This window comes from Haemaphysalis longicornis, unplaced genomic scaffold, assembly GCF_048455015.1.
Source record: "Haemaphysalis longicornis isolate Haplotype H1 unplaced genomic scaffold, Haemaphysalis longicornis Haplotype H1 scaffold_12, whole genome shotgun sequence".
NCBI classification, from domain to species: Eukaryota; Metazoa; Arthropoda; class Arachnida; order Ixodida; family Ixodidae; genus Haemaphysalis; species Haemaphysalis longicornis.
The window spans coordinates 20996040-21008055 of NW_027526225.1; the positions used below are offsets into that span (position 1 = coordinate 20996040).

Sequence of the window (12016 nt, forward strand, 5' to 3'; positions counted from 1 at the left end):
CGTTGTCATATCTTGCCAGGTATTTATTGTCTTCTCTGTTTCCATATGAATATACGCCCCTTCCTTGTCGTGTACCCAGAGGGCGCTGTTCTGTTTGTTAGTAACAAAACAGGCAAGTCGGTTGTGGACAACCGACGCCCCGATACAAAGGGAGGAGGGCTTCTAATCATCATCATCACCATCATCGCACTGAACGAATTGACTGCTTAGCTTGACAATCTGCCTTTCCAGTTGTTGGCGACGGCCTGCTATGAGCGCGACCGCGCAAACACGGAAACAAAACGAAAATTTGATATATCCAGTAATACGATATGCCGGAACACAAATTCTTGGGGTTTGATATCAAGCTTTGTTCTGGAAAAGGAAGCTTATCTCGGCGAGAACAGGCATACAGTGGATTTTTAAAGGCGAATTCGATTAGGAGGACGGAAAACACTTTTACTGTCCTGTGACATACAGTGCAAAAAAAAAAAAAAAAAAAAGTCCACTTAAGACGAATTTCTGAACATACGAACACGCATTCACGGTCCCTTCTAATTCGTCTTAACGGCTGTTCACTGTTTAAATGATTCGTCTGTTTATCACCTGAAGATCAGAATTTGCACCATGCTAAATATAACCTGCACATTTTATAAGTAACGCGAAATTTTTTCAGCGTTAATAAATAATTTTTTGTGTAGTAATATTTTCCATTCCATATTTTACGACGGCGGTGTGCGGCATAAGATTTTTCATATTTGGCTTCACAGGAAAAAATTTAGGCACAAGGAGAGGGGGGTGAGAGCGTTTAGGTTAATTGCTTACATAGGTATCGCAACCATCTAGACGGCAACCAAAAGAAGGCAGGTAAGTCAACGTGGCTACCCTACACGTGGGAAAGAGAAAATGGGCAAACGAATCTGTGGTTGATTCTTCTGTCATAGGAATCGGTAAAACACGAAAGTGAAATGTGCAGCGAAATCTGCAGCTGAACATAATTTGCGGGTCGGTGGCTGTCTTGTGGTATGTTTGGCAAGCCGCGTCCTGCTGGCAGGTCGCTTCGGCAAAGGTTTAATGGTGTCGTTTTCGTGACCGATATGACGTCAGTAAAACCTTGGTGTATTCCGGCATAAAGCAGTTTCGTGTTAAAATATAAAACCCGAAAACGAACAACCCTAAGTATAACGTACTCTTTAGTACTAAAGGTTTCTTCCCCGCAAGAAGACCCTGTGTGCAGGGCTGCACCCGCTCCAGGCAGGTTTTCCGTGACGAATATAATGTCAGCGAAATCTTGGCGTACCCGGGAATAAAACATTTTCGTGTTAAAAAGAGAAAGAAGAGAAAGAAAAAAAAGATTCGAGTTGAGCGTAGACTGCTGTAACGATTGGGTCGATCGAGGACTGCGTAGAAAGTCAGAGTTCGTATTACCACTACCGGTCTTTGTGCTGAAAAAGGCTACAGAAAAATTTTCAGTGCACGCGCGCAAGCCTGCCGGGAGAACCAAAAGTTGTTCCAGAAGTAATTCTGTGCCTCTTTCGCCTTGGGCAGCATGCATCCATGGTGTGGAAGACACTGCGGTATCGCTTCCTGCTCCTACTGCAGCCACGGTAGGGTTCAAAGTTCAAGCAACTCAAAGGCAGCACCTCCCCAGAACATTAAGTAACAAAAGCTTTTTTTTGCGCTTTTGTCGCTTTTGCCGTCGTTTCTGCCTGCATTTATTTCGATTTTGCAAATTTTCAACTGTACGTTTCATACAAACAGTGACCTTTCGCGCGGAAATGTGGATAGCGGGCCTGCCTTAATTACACTCGCACGGAGCAATGGGTACTGTAGTTCTGGTTGCGTGTTCAATACAGCTCGGCGTTCACGCTTAGCCTGAAGCTTTTAAAGCACCGAGACTTGTGATGGATAAGAACAACAAACGCGGAAAGTTGGGCGAGTTGCATTCTAAGGAATTCATGGTACTATCGAACAGGGACAGAGCTACAGCAGAGACGAAACACAGGCTAGTACTTCAACTCAGTTTATGACACAGAAGCACGGAAAATGCCTATACGCACATGATACGTGAAAATATAATAATGCGAACACAGTGACAAACAAACAGAAGAGAATCGCAAACGAGTTAGGCAGTGCGGAAAGGGAGTCGAGTCCGACCGTGGCTCAGCACAGCGGCGGCCCATATCACACGACGTAAATTAATCCGACACGTGTGTACGGCAATCACCCGTCGCCCGTGCGCAAACAATGCCCGATCTCAAAAAAAAAAAAAAAAAAAAAAATCCCGGGCCACTTCACTAACGTGAAATCTGGGGAGGGGCGAAACATGCAGTGTATAAGTGTATTCAAAGATTGTAAGTCTCCCTCTTGCCACAAGACGCGTGCTGATTTGGCGCCGGAGAAGCGTCGGTGGGAGGAGCAATCGCGCGCTTGCTGAGGCAGTGGCGCCCTCTCTTGTGTTGGACTGGATTTAAGCAATTAAATGAGAGACAGACTAGCCGTAAGTTGTCTTCGTGCCACAGGCTGCAGCATGCTAAGAAGTATGCTTTAGAAAAGAAAACCTGGCGTTTGAAACCAATTTCGAGGCGGAATTAAACGAATTTCAGTTATTAATGCAATTAAATCCTGATTATTCCTGTATTTTTTAATTAGTTTAGGTCATGCTAGTTTATTTTGATTTGGTTTTATCCATTATACACTCGTTTCTTGACCATCGTTTGACAAATTGATTTACCGTGACGACATGAGAGGACGACGACAGCCCGAGCCCCTAAAATTTTTTTTCCTTTGCAGACACCACGCCAAGGACGGTGAACTAACGCACCTTTCTCCTTCTATCCTTAGACCTCTACAATTTCTTCGTCTTTGAGAAAGGCTAGCTGTACACGATGCGTGTCTGCGAGAAATTTGGAATGCATGCACCCAGTGCACACAATGATCAGCGGGGTGGCCGGCCCCAATCTGCGCGTTCCCGCTGCGTGGTGCTCTCTGAGCCCTACATAGAGGCACCTGCCTGTTTGCCCAACGTAGCACTTTTTGCACGACAGGGTGATCCTGTAGACCACCTCCGTTGCACAATCCACAAATCTTTGCGCTGCTGAGCACGAGGAAGCGGGTTCGATTCCCGGCCGCGGCGGCCGCTTTTCTGATGGAGGCGAAAAGCAAAAACGCCCGTGTGTACGAGATTTCGGCGCATGTTAAAGATATCCTGCAGGCGGTCAAAACTAATCCGGAGCCCGCCACCACGGCGCATCTCATCGCCTGCGTTGCGTCGGCGCGTTAAAACTTACAATCAATCAATCAAATCAATCCACAAATCTACGCAGAAAGAGCTCTTTAGTCGCCTTGTTGGCTGGTGACAGAGAATGTCAATGGAACAAAATCTCCTCAGACAATGGCCGCCGCGAGTCCAGGTTGCCTGTGTTCTCATGCAAGGAGGTGCCTGGTGCCATAGTATGTGGCATCTAATTATGAAAGAAAAATAGTGCGGCATAGTATTCAACCATACCTTTTTAGAGTCTATCTTTTGTTGAGCGTCTTGCAGCTCAAGAGGTTTGACTGCTCGCACATTCTTTTTGACATAGGCTCTGCTGTTACGTGTGTGCGGGTGCGCAGGAATTTTCTAAGGTAGGAAAAGGGCCATCAGACGGCGCTCCTTGGACCAATTACTCACCCTTAAATGTGACCGTTTAATTAAGTGGTTAAAAATTCCGATCAAGCTGGACGAGATGAGGCCCGGTCGGCAGATATTTTATTTTGTGCTGGAACTATTAGTGGGCTACTTGTCGAATATTCGAGGCCAGCGCGTAGTCCGTACCTGCTCCTCTCGAAAAGACAGGCTTATATGACGTCTTCAGTGTGATGGCGAGGCCACACGCTTTAGAGAACCTGAGTCAGCATAATACTACTAAGGAATTGCTTAGAGTTATATTCGGATATTTTGCTCTATTTTAACATTTCAGAACCAACATGTTTTTTCCCTCCTGAATTGCCCCCCCCCCCCCCCCCCCGTCCCCTTTCCTGCGGGAATCCTCATGTACAGTGGCTAGAATAGAATCTAGCCGCTGTACTAATGCCAAGTAAATGTTATAAGTACACCTCGCATTAAGCCTCCGCGCTAAAAAATGAAACATAACAAAATAATGACGGAAATATTAATGATGCTAAATAACGGCTGTACGAATTCACCAGCTCTCACAATACGTAAATTGAACTTCGCATATAATTTAACGTAAGCAGTAAGCTTATCTGGTGTCGTTTTCTTGTAGGGTACTTTTTGAAGCGACGATTTCTGAAATAATGCCGCAACAAGAGCTCAGCGTAGCGAGCGGAGCAAATCCGGAACCACTCGAGCGGCAGCGTTGTCAGTCGTTTAAGAGCCGCCAACGGCCGCTGCTAGCGGAGGGGAGCGCAATTACGGCGCACTGAAGCGGCTGTCATCAAATATGCACTGCTACACGCGGCCCCGAAGGGTATAAACCCGCCCTGAACCCGGGCGTGACACCGTTATTGATTGCTTTTCAGCGCACGTCGAGAGGCGTTTCTGGATAGTGTCAGGTCTTTTGCTCTTTTGGTCTGGCCACTATGCACAAAAGCGCGATTTTGGCGAACGGCCACCCTGTGTCAAAGTGTTCGCCGGCCGATATTGATTCCTGCGAGTAAGGAAAGAGTACGGCGTTGTTTTCGTTTGTAGAATGCCACTGGCTGAACATAAAATATGTTTCTGGCTTTTAATAACACTAAGTTGATGTTTAAATTGTTTTTCGTTATTAAAAACAGTTCAAATATTTGTCAATAAGTACTACTCGCCCCTCGGTCGTACGTAGCGTTCCGCCGATTGGCTTTGGAGGTTCCGGGTTCCGGCGTTTCCAGCGAGGCTGTTCGCTGGCTGCCGGGGAAAATATCCCAACAAGAAAAGTTGAAACTGCTCCTAGCACTGGCCCGGCTGGCGTTAGGCGTATGCCTTATCAAAGTGCCGACTTAAATGTATCTTTTCCTCTCCATTTGCGCCTCTTAGCGTCAGCGATGTGAAATCTTACGAAGTGCACGTAGGGACAGCGTTGGAAATGTGGTGTGTCGGTGTGGAGTGTGTTTCAAACTCTTGATGCGAAACTCGGATGAGGGCAGTCAGCTATGCTTTGGCATCTCCTCCAAGCGCTCGTCTCCGTGCAAGTTGCGTCCGCGCTTCTGCCTTCCGAAGGTCAGTCGAGCCCCGAAACGACCTCTCGAAAAGTGTGCACTGTTTCGTCCGCTCGCACGGTTTCGATTTCTTCTCCGCGCTCTCTGACAGACTGCGTTGAGAATCTCCCCGCGGCTGCCATTGGAAGCAACACCGCGCTCACGTAAAAGAAAGAGAACGCAGTACTGCACGGTCGCGCTCTGTTTGCGACGCATTGTCCGCGTGCGGACATGCACGGATGTATCACGCGCGCGCAAGAGCGTGGGAGCGTTGGCCGTTCTGTCTCTTTAACCGCGAGCTCGCGCGCGCTTTGGCCGCGACGCTAGCCGAAGCCCCACGCCCATTTCGTTTTGCAAGGAGTGAAAACGACCTTTTCTCCAGTCGCTAGAAAGTATGATCAGAGCCTGCTCGAGTCTTGATAACTAAGCGCTGCGTACTGGGTTCGCACCAGTGTCTCGCATTTTGCTTTTGGCACATGGGCGGTGCATACCATCATGTCCGATCCTACGTGACAACTGACGCCCGGCGTTCGAACAAGTGGTCACTGCCCTTGTGTACTTTGTTATAGCGTGAGTTCCGCGTGATACTGGCCGAACTTTTTTTAATTGTCAGTTCTGTAGCAGCGGACGCGTTGTGACTGTGTGCTTGATCGAGCTATGTAAATCCGGTCATGGCTGATCTATCGCGGGCAGCGCTTTTAACAGATGGGAAAGTAACGTTCGAATTCGAACGGCTCGGCTTGCGTTCGCGAATCACAACGGTTATTTCGGGACTAGTTTGCAATAAAGTACTGGGACAGCCTTTGAAATAACAGCGCAAACGGCCTCCTGCGGAATTCGTACGGGATGGCTTGCGAAGAGCCCCCCGCGGAATTCCCGCTGCTTCTTTCTTCAAGGCCCCGTTAGTCGCATGAAGCCGCTTCACTTCGTCGAGTCATTCCTGCTTTCTTTGAGGCCGAACATTGAACGCGACGACGGTATATCCGGGCCTAGAAGAACTATGTGAACAAGCTGTTGATAAATGTTTTTTTTTTTTTTTGTGCCTATACGTTGCGAATGAGTCATCAAAATGCTAAAGGACGTTGTAAAAGCTGCTCTAAATTCAAATATTTCTGTAGAGATCCGCCTAGATGTCGAATTATTTGCAGTTTTTGTGTCCTCGGGTATCCATATGAATATTTGAAGAGGCGCTTATTCAATAGTTTTGCGTGTGATTTCTTGCGAATAGACTCTGGATGTGCCATTCATAGCAATAGCTTTCGTTTAGCTGAAGTTGACATGTTTTTGTTGGTTATCCTGACAGCCTTGTTTTTCTTTTTTTTTTTTTCAATTTTAGCAACCTGCTCACACGAGGGGCATTTAGTGATCAGAAGATTGATGTGTCGGATAATTGTTTGATAAAAAGTGGAGATAAATAGCAGACAAAATCTATCTTCTGAAGGCCACTTACAGAGAAGATGACATGGTAACAATATGTGATGCAAGGAATGTTGTGCCTGATAATTCAACTCGCCTAAATGTGACAATTAGTCCCCATAATACTACGTGCTGCACTGATGCTGCTTGGGTTGGCATTAAAAGAATTTTTGGTCATTTTTTTTGGTGCCTTCCTATTGAAAATTTACATTGAACTTGCACGTTACAGTCCGTTGTGCTGCTTATTCTATTATAAAAATGAAATAAAAACATCACAGCTGTGCCTATTATATTATTGTAGGGCATTCTCCACTGAATAATATATTTTATTGTGAATGAACCAAGCAAGCCTTCCAGATAGGTGCACTCAAGAACAGCCCACAAATGCAATTTTTTGTCCAAAGTCTGCATGCAGCTAGTAAGTTTAGGGGAGGACCTTTGAAGAGACACCACTAAGGCTGAGTAAAGTTTTTATTTGCGAAGGTCACACCTCTCGTACCTTTTTTATCCTTTGCTCAACAATGAACAATGCTTGGTTTGTTCAGAAATGAAATTTTGGAAGATGAAAATGTTTTTAGTTTTTTCCTCTTTTTTTTTGTGATGTAAAAGAGCATGTCTTAAAGCGCTGTTTCGTAGGAGTGGTGTAGAAACAGTAAAGCCAGTGAGTGGTTTCGTCGCCCAGTCGCGGCCAGTAATAGTACTGCGTGTGTGGATTTCTATTACATATTTGTACATTTATCAGATGCATTGATTGTATGTTTGCATATCCTTACTGAAAAGGCTCAAATGTATTCCACCAATCGCATTTCATGATTTGGGATGTCACAAATTGCTGTGAGAAAAATTTGCTACGAAAATTTGCAAAAATTTATGCAGGACACAATACTCTCTTTCAAGATTTCTCTCTATACTAATCTGTCAGTGGAATAAGTGTTATATTTTCAATTAATCTACTGGACTTAAAGGAGTACTGACACGAAATTTCAAAGCTGTGATAACTATGTAAAATGCTTCCTTTTTATCAGGAGATATCTCCCAGCAAGTTTCAACAGCAACAGTTCAGCGAAACATATTTAAAATCCATTTTAATCTTTGCCCGCACGAGAAAGCCCAGAGTGGGCCGACATGACATCATGTGCTACTTGCCCCAAACTGCCGACGTCGGGGCTCCCGTGACAAAGCCGACGCGCTGGCTGTGGTTGGCGCGCGCTGCTTGGGCGTGTGTGCACGTCATGGTTTTGGGACTGACGTCATGCTGCCCGGGCCTGTGGGGACGGCGAAGACCTCGGCCGGTCTGGGCGTGCGCTCGCGCGCGCGCGCTTCCAGAGAGGCAGCGATGCGGCAAGAATGGTGACGTCATGTGATACATCCTGTTATGGCGGCCGCTCAGCGTTTTTCAGTCGAAACCGAAACTGGCACGAATAAACGACGCCGTAAATGAATGTTTACGCTGCGCTCGACCGTCTAATCTGTCGTTCTATGATTAGTGGGCTGGTAGGCACGCATAGCAGCGAAAAAAACGTAACATGAAAATTTCGTGTCAGTACTCCTTTAACTGTGCTGTTCGAGATGTTTTGAAAGGAGCAACCTGACGGGTCAGTGCTTTTATGTGCCTTGTAAACAACGTTATTTTTTCATTTACAAGTTTATTACACAACCCCTGTTCCATCTCCACTCATTTCAGGGTTTCCTTCACGGAAGTGTTTGGGCTTACCTGACACTTTTACAATACTTACAGAAATACCCAATTTCTGCTTACGGAGCGTCAGATCTCATATGGTGCATCAATGAAAAACTACATAAGAACCTTTCGTAGTATCAATAAAAGCCCTCAGTGGCTAAGGTCTTGCACTGCTGAGCACGAGGTCGCGGGTTCGATTCCCGGCCGCGGCGACCGCTTTTCTGATGGAGGCGAAAAGCAAAAACGCCTGTGTGTACGAGATTTTGGCGCACGTTAAAGATCCCTAGGTGGTCAAAATTCACCCGGAGCCCTCCACTACGGCGCGCCTCATCGTCTGCGTTGCGTCAGCGCATTAAACCCCACAATCAATCAATAAAAGCCCTGAATAAATTATAACTAGATGCACTGATTCTTTTGCCGAGTCACTTCCTAGCTATTCTGTTTACCGGGAGGCTTTCGCTGGCCTCGCAAATGCCCGCATCGAAGCCCTGTCGCGCTAAATATACCCCGACAAGTGCGACACTCGTGTTGGCAGTCGTCCTGACTTCTCCTTGCCTTGGCATTGTTTTTGGTTAGTTTCTGAAAAGCCAGCTCCTCTCAACCAGCTATAAGTGGCAAGGAATGCACTGGGCCTTCACTCAGTGTTTACCAACGGCGACGCGATTTAAAAGAGCAAAGAGGAAAAAGTTTTTGTTTCACCTTCCTTTTTAAGGCTCTTTGCTAAATGAGAGAATTGCCACATGTGGCTGGTGTGTGTTTCTATGTATGTGGTCATGAGCCTGATTCCTGCAAGCTGTAGGCGAAATAGAGCAATGCCCATTTCTACTGTAATACGGTATTTTAAATGCAGAGCATTTCAGTAACTCACGATGTCACCCGCGTTGACGTCCGTAGTTCGCACCGCACCCCTCCCTACTATATAAAAAAAAAAATACTATCCGGCGCCCGGTTTCGATCCCTCGACCCTGCGGGCGGAACGCAATGTACATGGTGCTCTACCCACTGCGCCACAAAGCCGGCACAGAATGGGACGCTACGAACGCGCCTTATATCGTTGACTCATTCAAATTACTGCTGACGAGCGCTCTGTCGTCAGCAGTTGCCACAAGTGCAACAACATTAACGTAACGCAAACTACTTAACGTCGTGCGCCCCCGGAAATACTCTGCATTTGATCGTGCCCCTCGCGAGGGGGATGTTTCACTGCGTCTTCTCTCGGTCGCGGGACCCGTGGCGCCATCTGGCGGAGGCGCGGCACAACTCGTAGCACTTTCTTTGAAAAAGCGCCTCGAAAGCGCGGCAAATATGAAATAGGGATGACGCGCTTTCGAGGCAATCCGCCGACGCGGCTGCTTTGTATACAGACTCGGCGGCGAGCGTCCCGGGATTCTGGTGCCGACCGAACCCCATTTTCACCACACGACACATCCACTTTCGCAAATGCGCACCTCCTTTGACATCCCCCCCCCCCCCAAAATTGAAATTCTGGATAAACCCCCTTAGTCTCGGGAAGTGATGGAGTCATCAGCAAACGCGCCGCGGAGCACGTCTCGCAGGGCACCCTCAGCATTGGTCCGCCCTCCCCCTCACACTTTCCCCATTCGCTCCTCCCCCGCTTTTAGTTATATAGAATACTTTGAAGGCCCACAGGCTGTGCAGAAAGGAGTGGTACGAAGTGATAGGCACAGAAAAACAAGAGCACATTGTCAATTGTCAATTTTGTACAGTAATCTTGAATCTAGCAGGATTGGACATATCAACGATGGATGCAGGAAGGTGGTTCCAATCATTGCTGGTTGTAGGAATGAAGGTATCATGATACATGTTAGTACGGCTTGTCCGTACGTATACTTCATGCATGTGGTCAGATCGAGAAGATATGTTGGAGAGATGAGTGAGAAGTGTTTGTTTCAAAATGGGGTTCTGGTAGCAGATTTTAGGTAATAAGCGGAGGTGATAAAATTTTCGGCGCAGTGAAAAAAGCCGGAAGGTGGAAAGATTGTTGTTAAAGCTTGTTGTTTTTACGGTACATATTAGGGGCCCCTGGGGTATTCCCCAAGATGTTTGCAGGGATATTCCCAGAAACATTTGCAGATATCTCCAAGATGTATGGTATGTCCCATAACGCTAAAACCTTGGATTTGATTGAGCTTTTTTAATAATGCACCAGAATTTTGTTTAGGCATGAAATGCCTTTAGAACCGCTAAATCTGTGTTGAAATTTTTGCGCATAGATGCGTGAGTGCAGGTGTGAGCACATCTGGCACAGATTTCAAATGTGAAGCACTCTTGTCAGCACTAGGGATTTGGACCCAGGGCACTGCAGGTTTTGAGGCCCGAGTCGTAAGCACTACGTTGCAACCACATTTGCTGATGTTTCGGGGTTTATTGTGCAAGTTTTATGCCAAAAGGAATCTTAGGAGGTGAAAAAGGGATACCGTTGCAGTTTGTACAACGGGCCTCAAATGGAACCAAAAAGGGGAAGATGCAGGACGTGGTAGCATGAATTCGACAGTTCACGAGGTGTTAAAAAAAAGAAAACTTCCTTAGGCTCACCAGCTTTGGAACGTGCCCATGCCAGGGATTGGCCAAGGAATTGGCCGAGGCCAAACAGTTGACAAAGGTATTTGAAGATTTAGTTGGTGTTGAGAAGATGGAACTGCTTCAGACTATCTGGTTTGGAAAAAGTAAGCTACTCTGCACTGCCACATGGATTGTGCTGAGGGGAATTGGCCTGTGGGGGATTGGCCGACAATGAACAAGGAATGCAGGCTTCATTGCTTGTTTGCTTTCGTACTTGCTCTTCATGACCTGCCCGTTGAGACAGTCCATTATGCATTTTATGTGCTCAACGCTTTCAGATGGAATGGGAAACTGGTTTGTTTTGCAGAATGATTGCTACCATGGTTGCTAATGCACTCTTCCTACTTGTCATGGGAGAACAAAAGCAGTTCATGTCTGTGCAGTGAAGCTGTACTCTTGTCAGTGTCTTCACATATGTCTGGCATTGGGACTGCTGTTAATTGTGTTTCCTGTGCTGTGAAATTATTTGTAGTGCAAACTCTCGAAAAGGTGCAAATAATTTTGTTTTGTTTTTCACAATTTGAAAACTTGAAGAAACTCCATTGTTTCATAAGAATTCTTCACTTGAAAGCAGTGCAATCTTGAAGACTTGCAACAAATACAAACTATTTTCAGGGACAGGCTTGATAAGAGGAAGATCCACTCAAATTTGTATTTTCCTATGTGCTTACTAATTCTTTTTTTAACATGTATAATGAAACGGCAACACAATGGAACCACACGGAACCACCACGATGCTTCGCATCCTCATCAAGGTTTCCCACGGGAAAATGGTGTAATTTTTTCAGAACTTCTTCCACGTGATTGTCATTTAAGCTATACTACGGGGCAGGAGCATTTTATGCACCTGGAATATCATTGGTCTCAAGGGACGTAGTACTGCTAGGGTTTTGCCTCATGCAAGTTGATTGTAACGTTTGGGGCACCAATATAAATGTCATACATAAAGGAGCCATGTTTGAATTAAAATGGCCAGGTTATATTGGGTAGCACCTAGAGAGTATTATTTCACCTTGCACATTATGGCCACACAGTACACTTGGACAGTCACCAACACCTGCCATTTTGACTCTTTATTTGGCTTCAAAAATAAGTTTTCTGGTAAGTCGAACTTGGCTACGAGATAGGAATTAGGCTTGTAGAGTAAGCTGGCAGTTGTTTTAACGGGGTGGGGTAAGT

At 46.1% G+C, this 12016-nt stretch overlaps 1 protein-coding gene across 6 annotated transcripts in view; it reads left to right on the top strand.

Annotated features, from left to right (window-relative positions):
* Lar (tyrosine-protein phosphatase Lar) overlaps positions 1 to 12016 on the top strand; it is a 511609-nt gene that overhangs the window by 409913 nt on the left and 89680 nt on the right. Inside the window, exon 1 of one of the 6 annotated variants that reach the window (XM_077693000.1) lies at positions 4827 to 5179. The exons of the other annotated variants lie outside the window; for them this stretch is intronic. Coding sequence (XP_077549126.1) covers positions 5113 to 5179 — 67 coding nt within the window. The 5' untranslated portion in view covers positions 4827 to 5112. Of the gene's footprint in view, positions 1 to 4826; positions 5180 to 12016 lie in introns of those variants that run through there. 6 annotated transcript variants of the gene reach the window in all.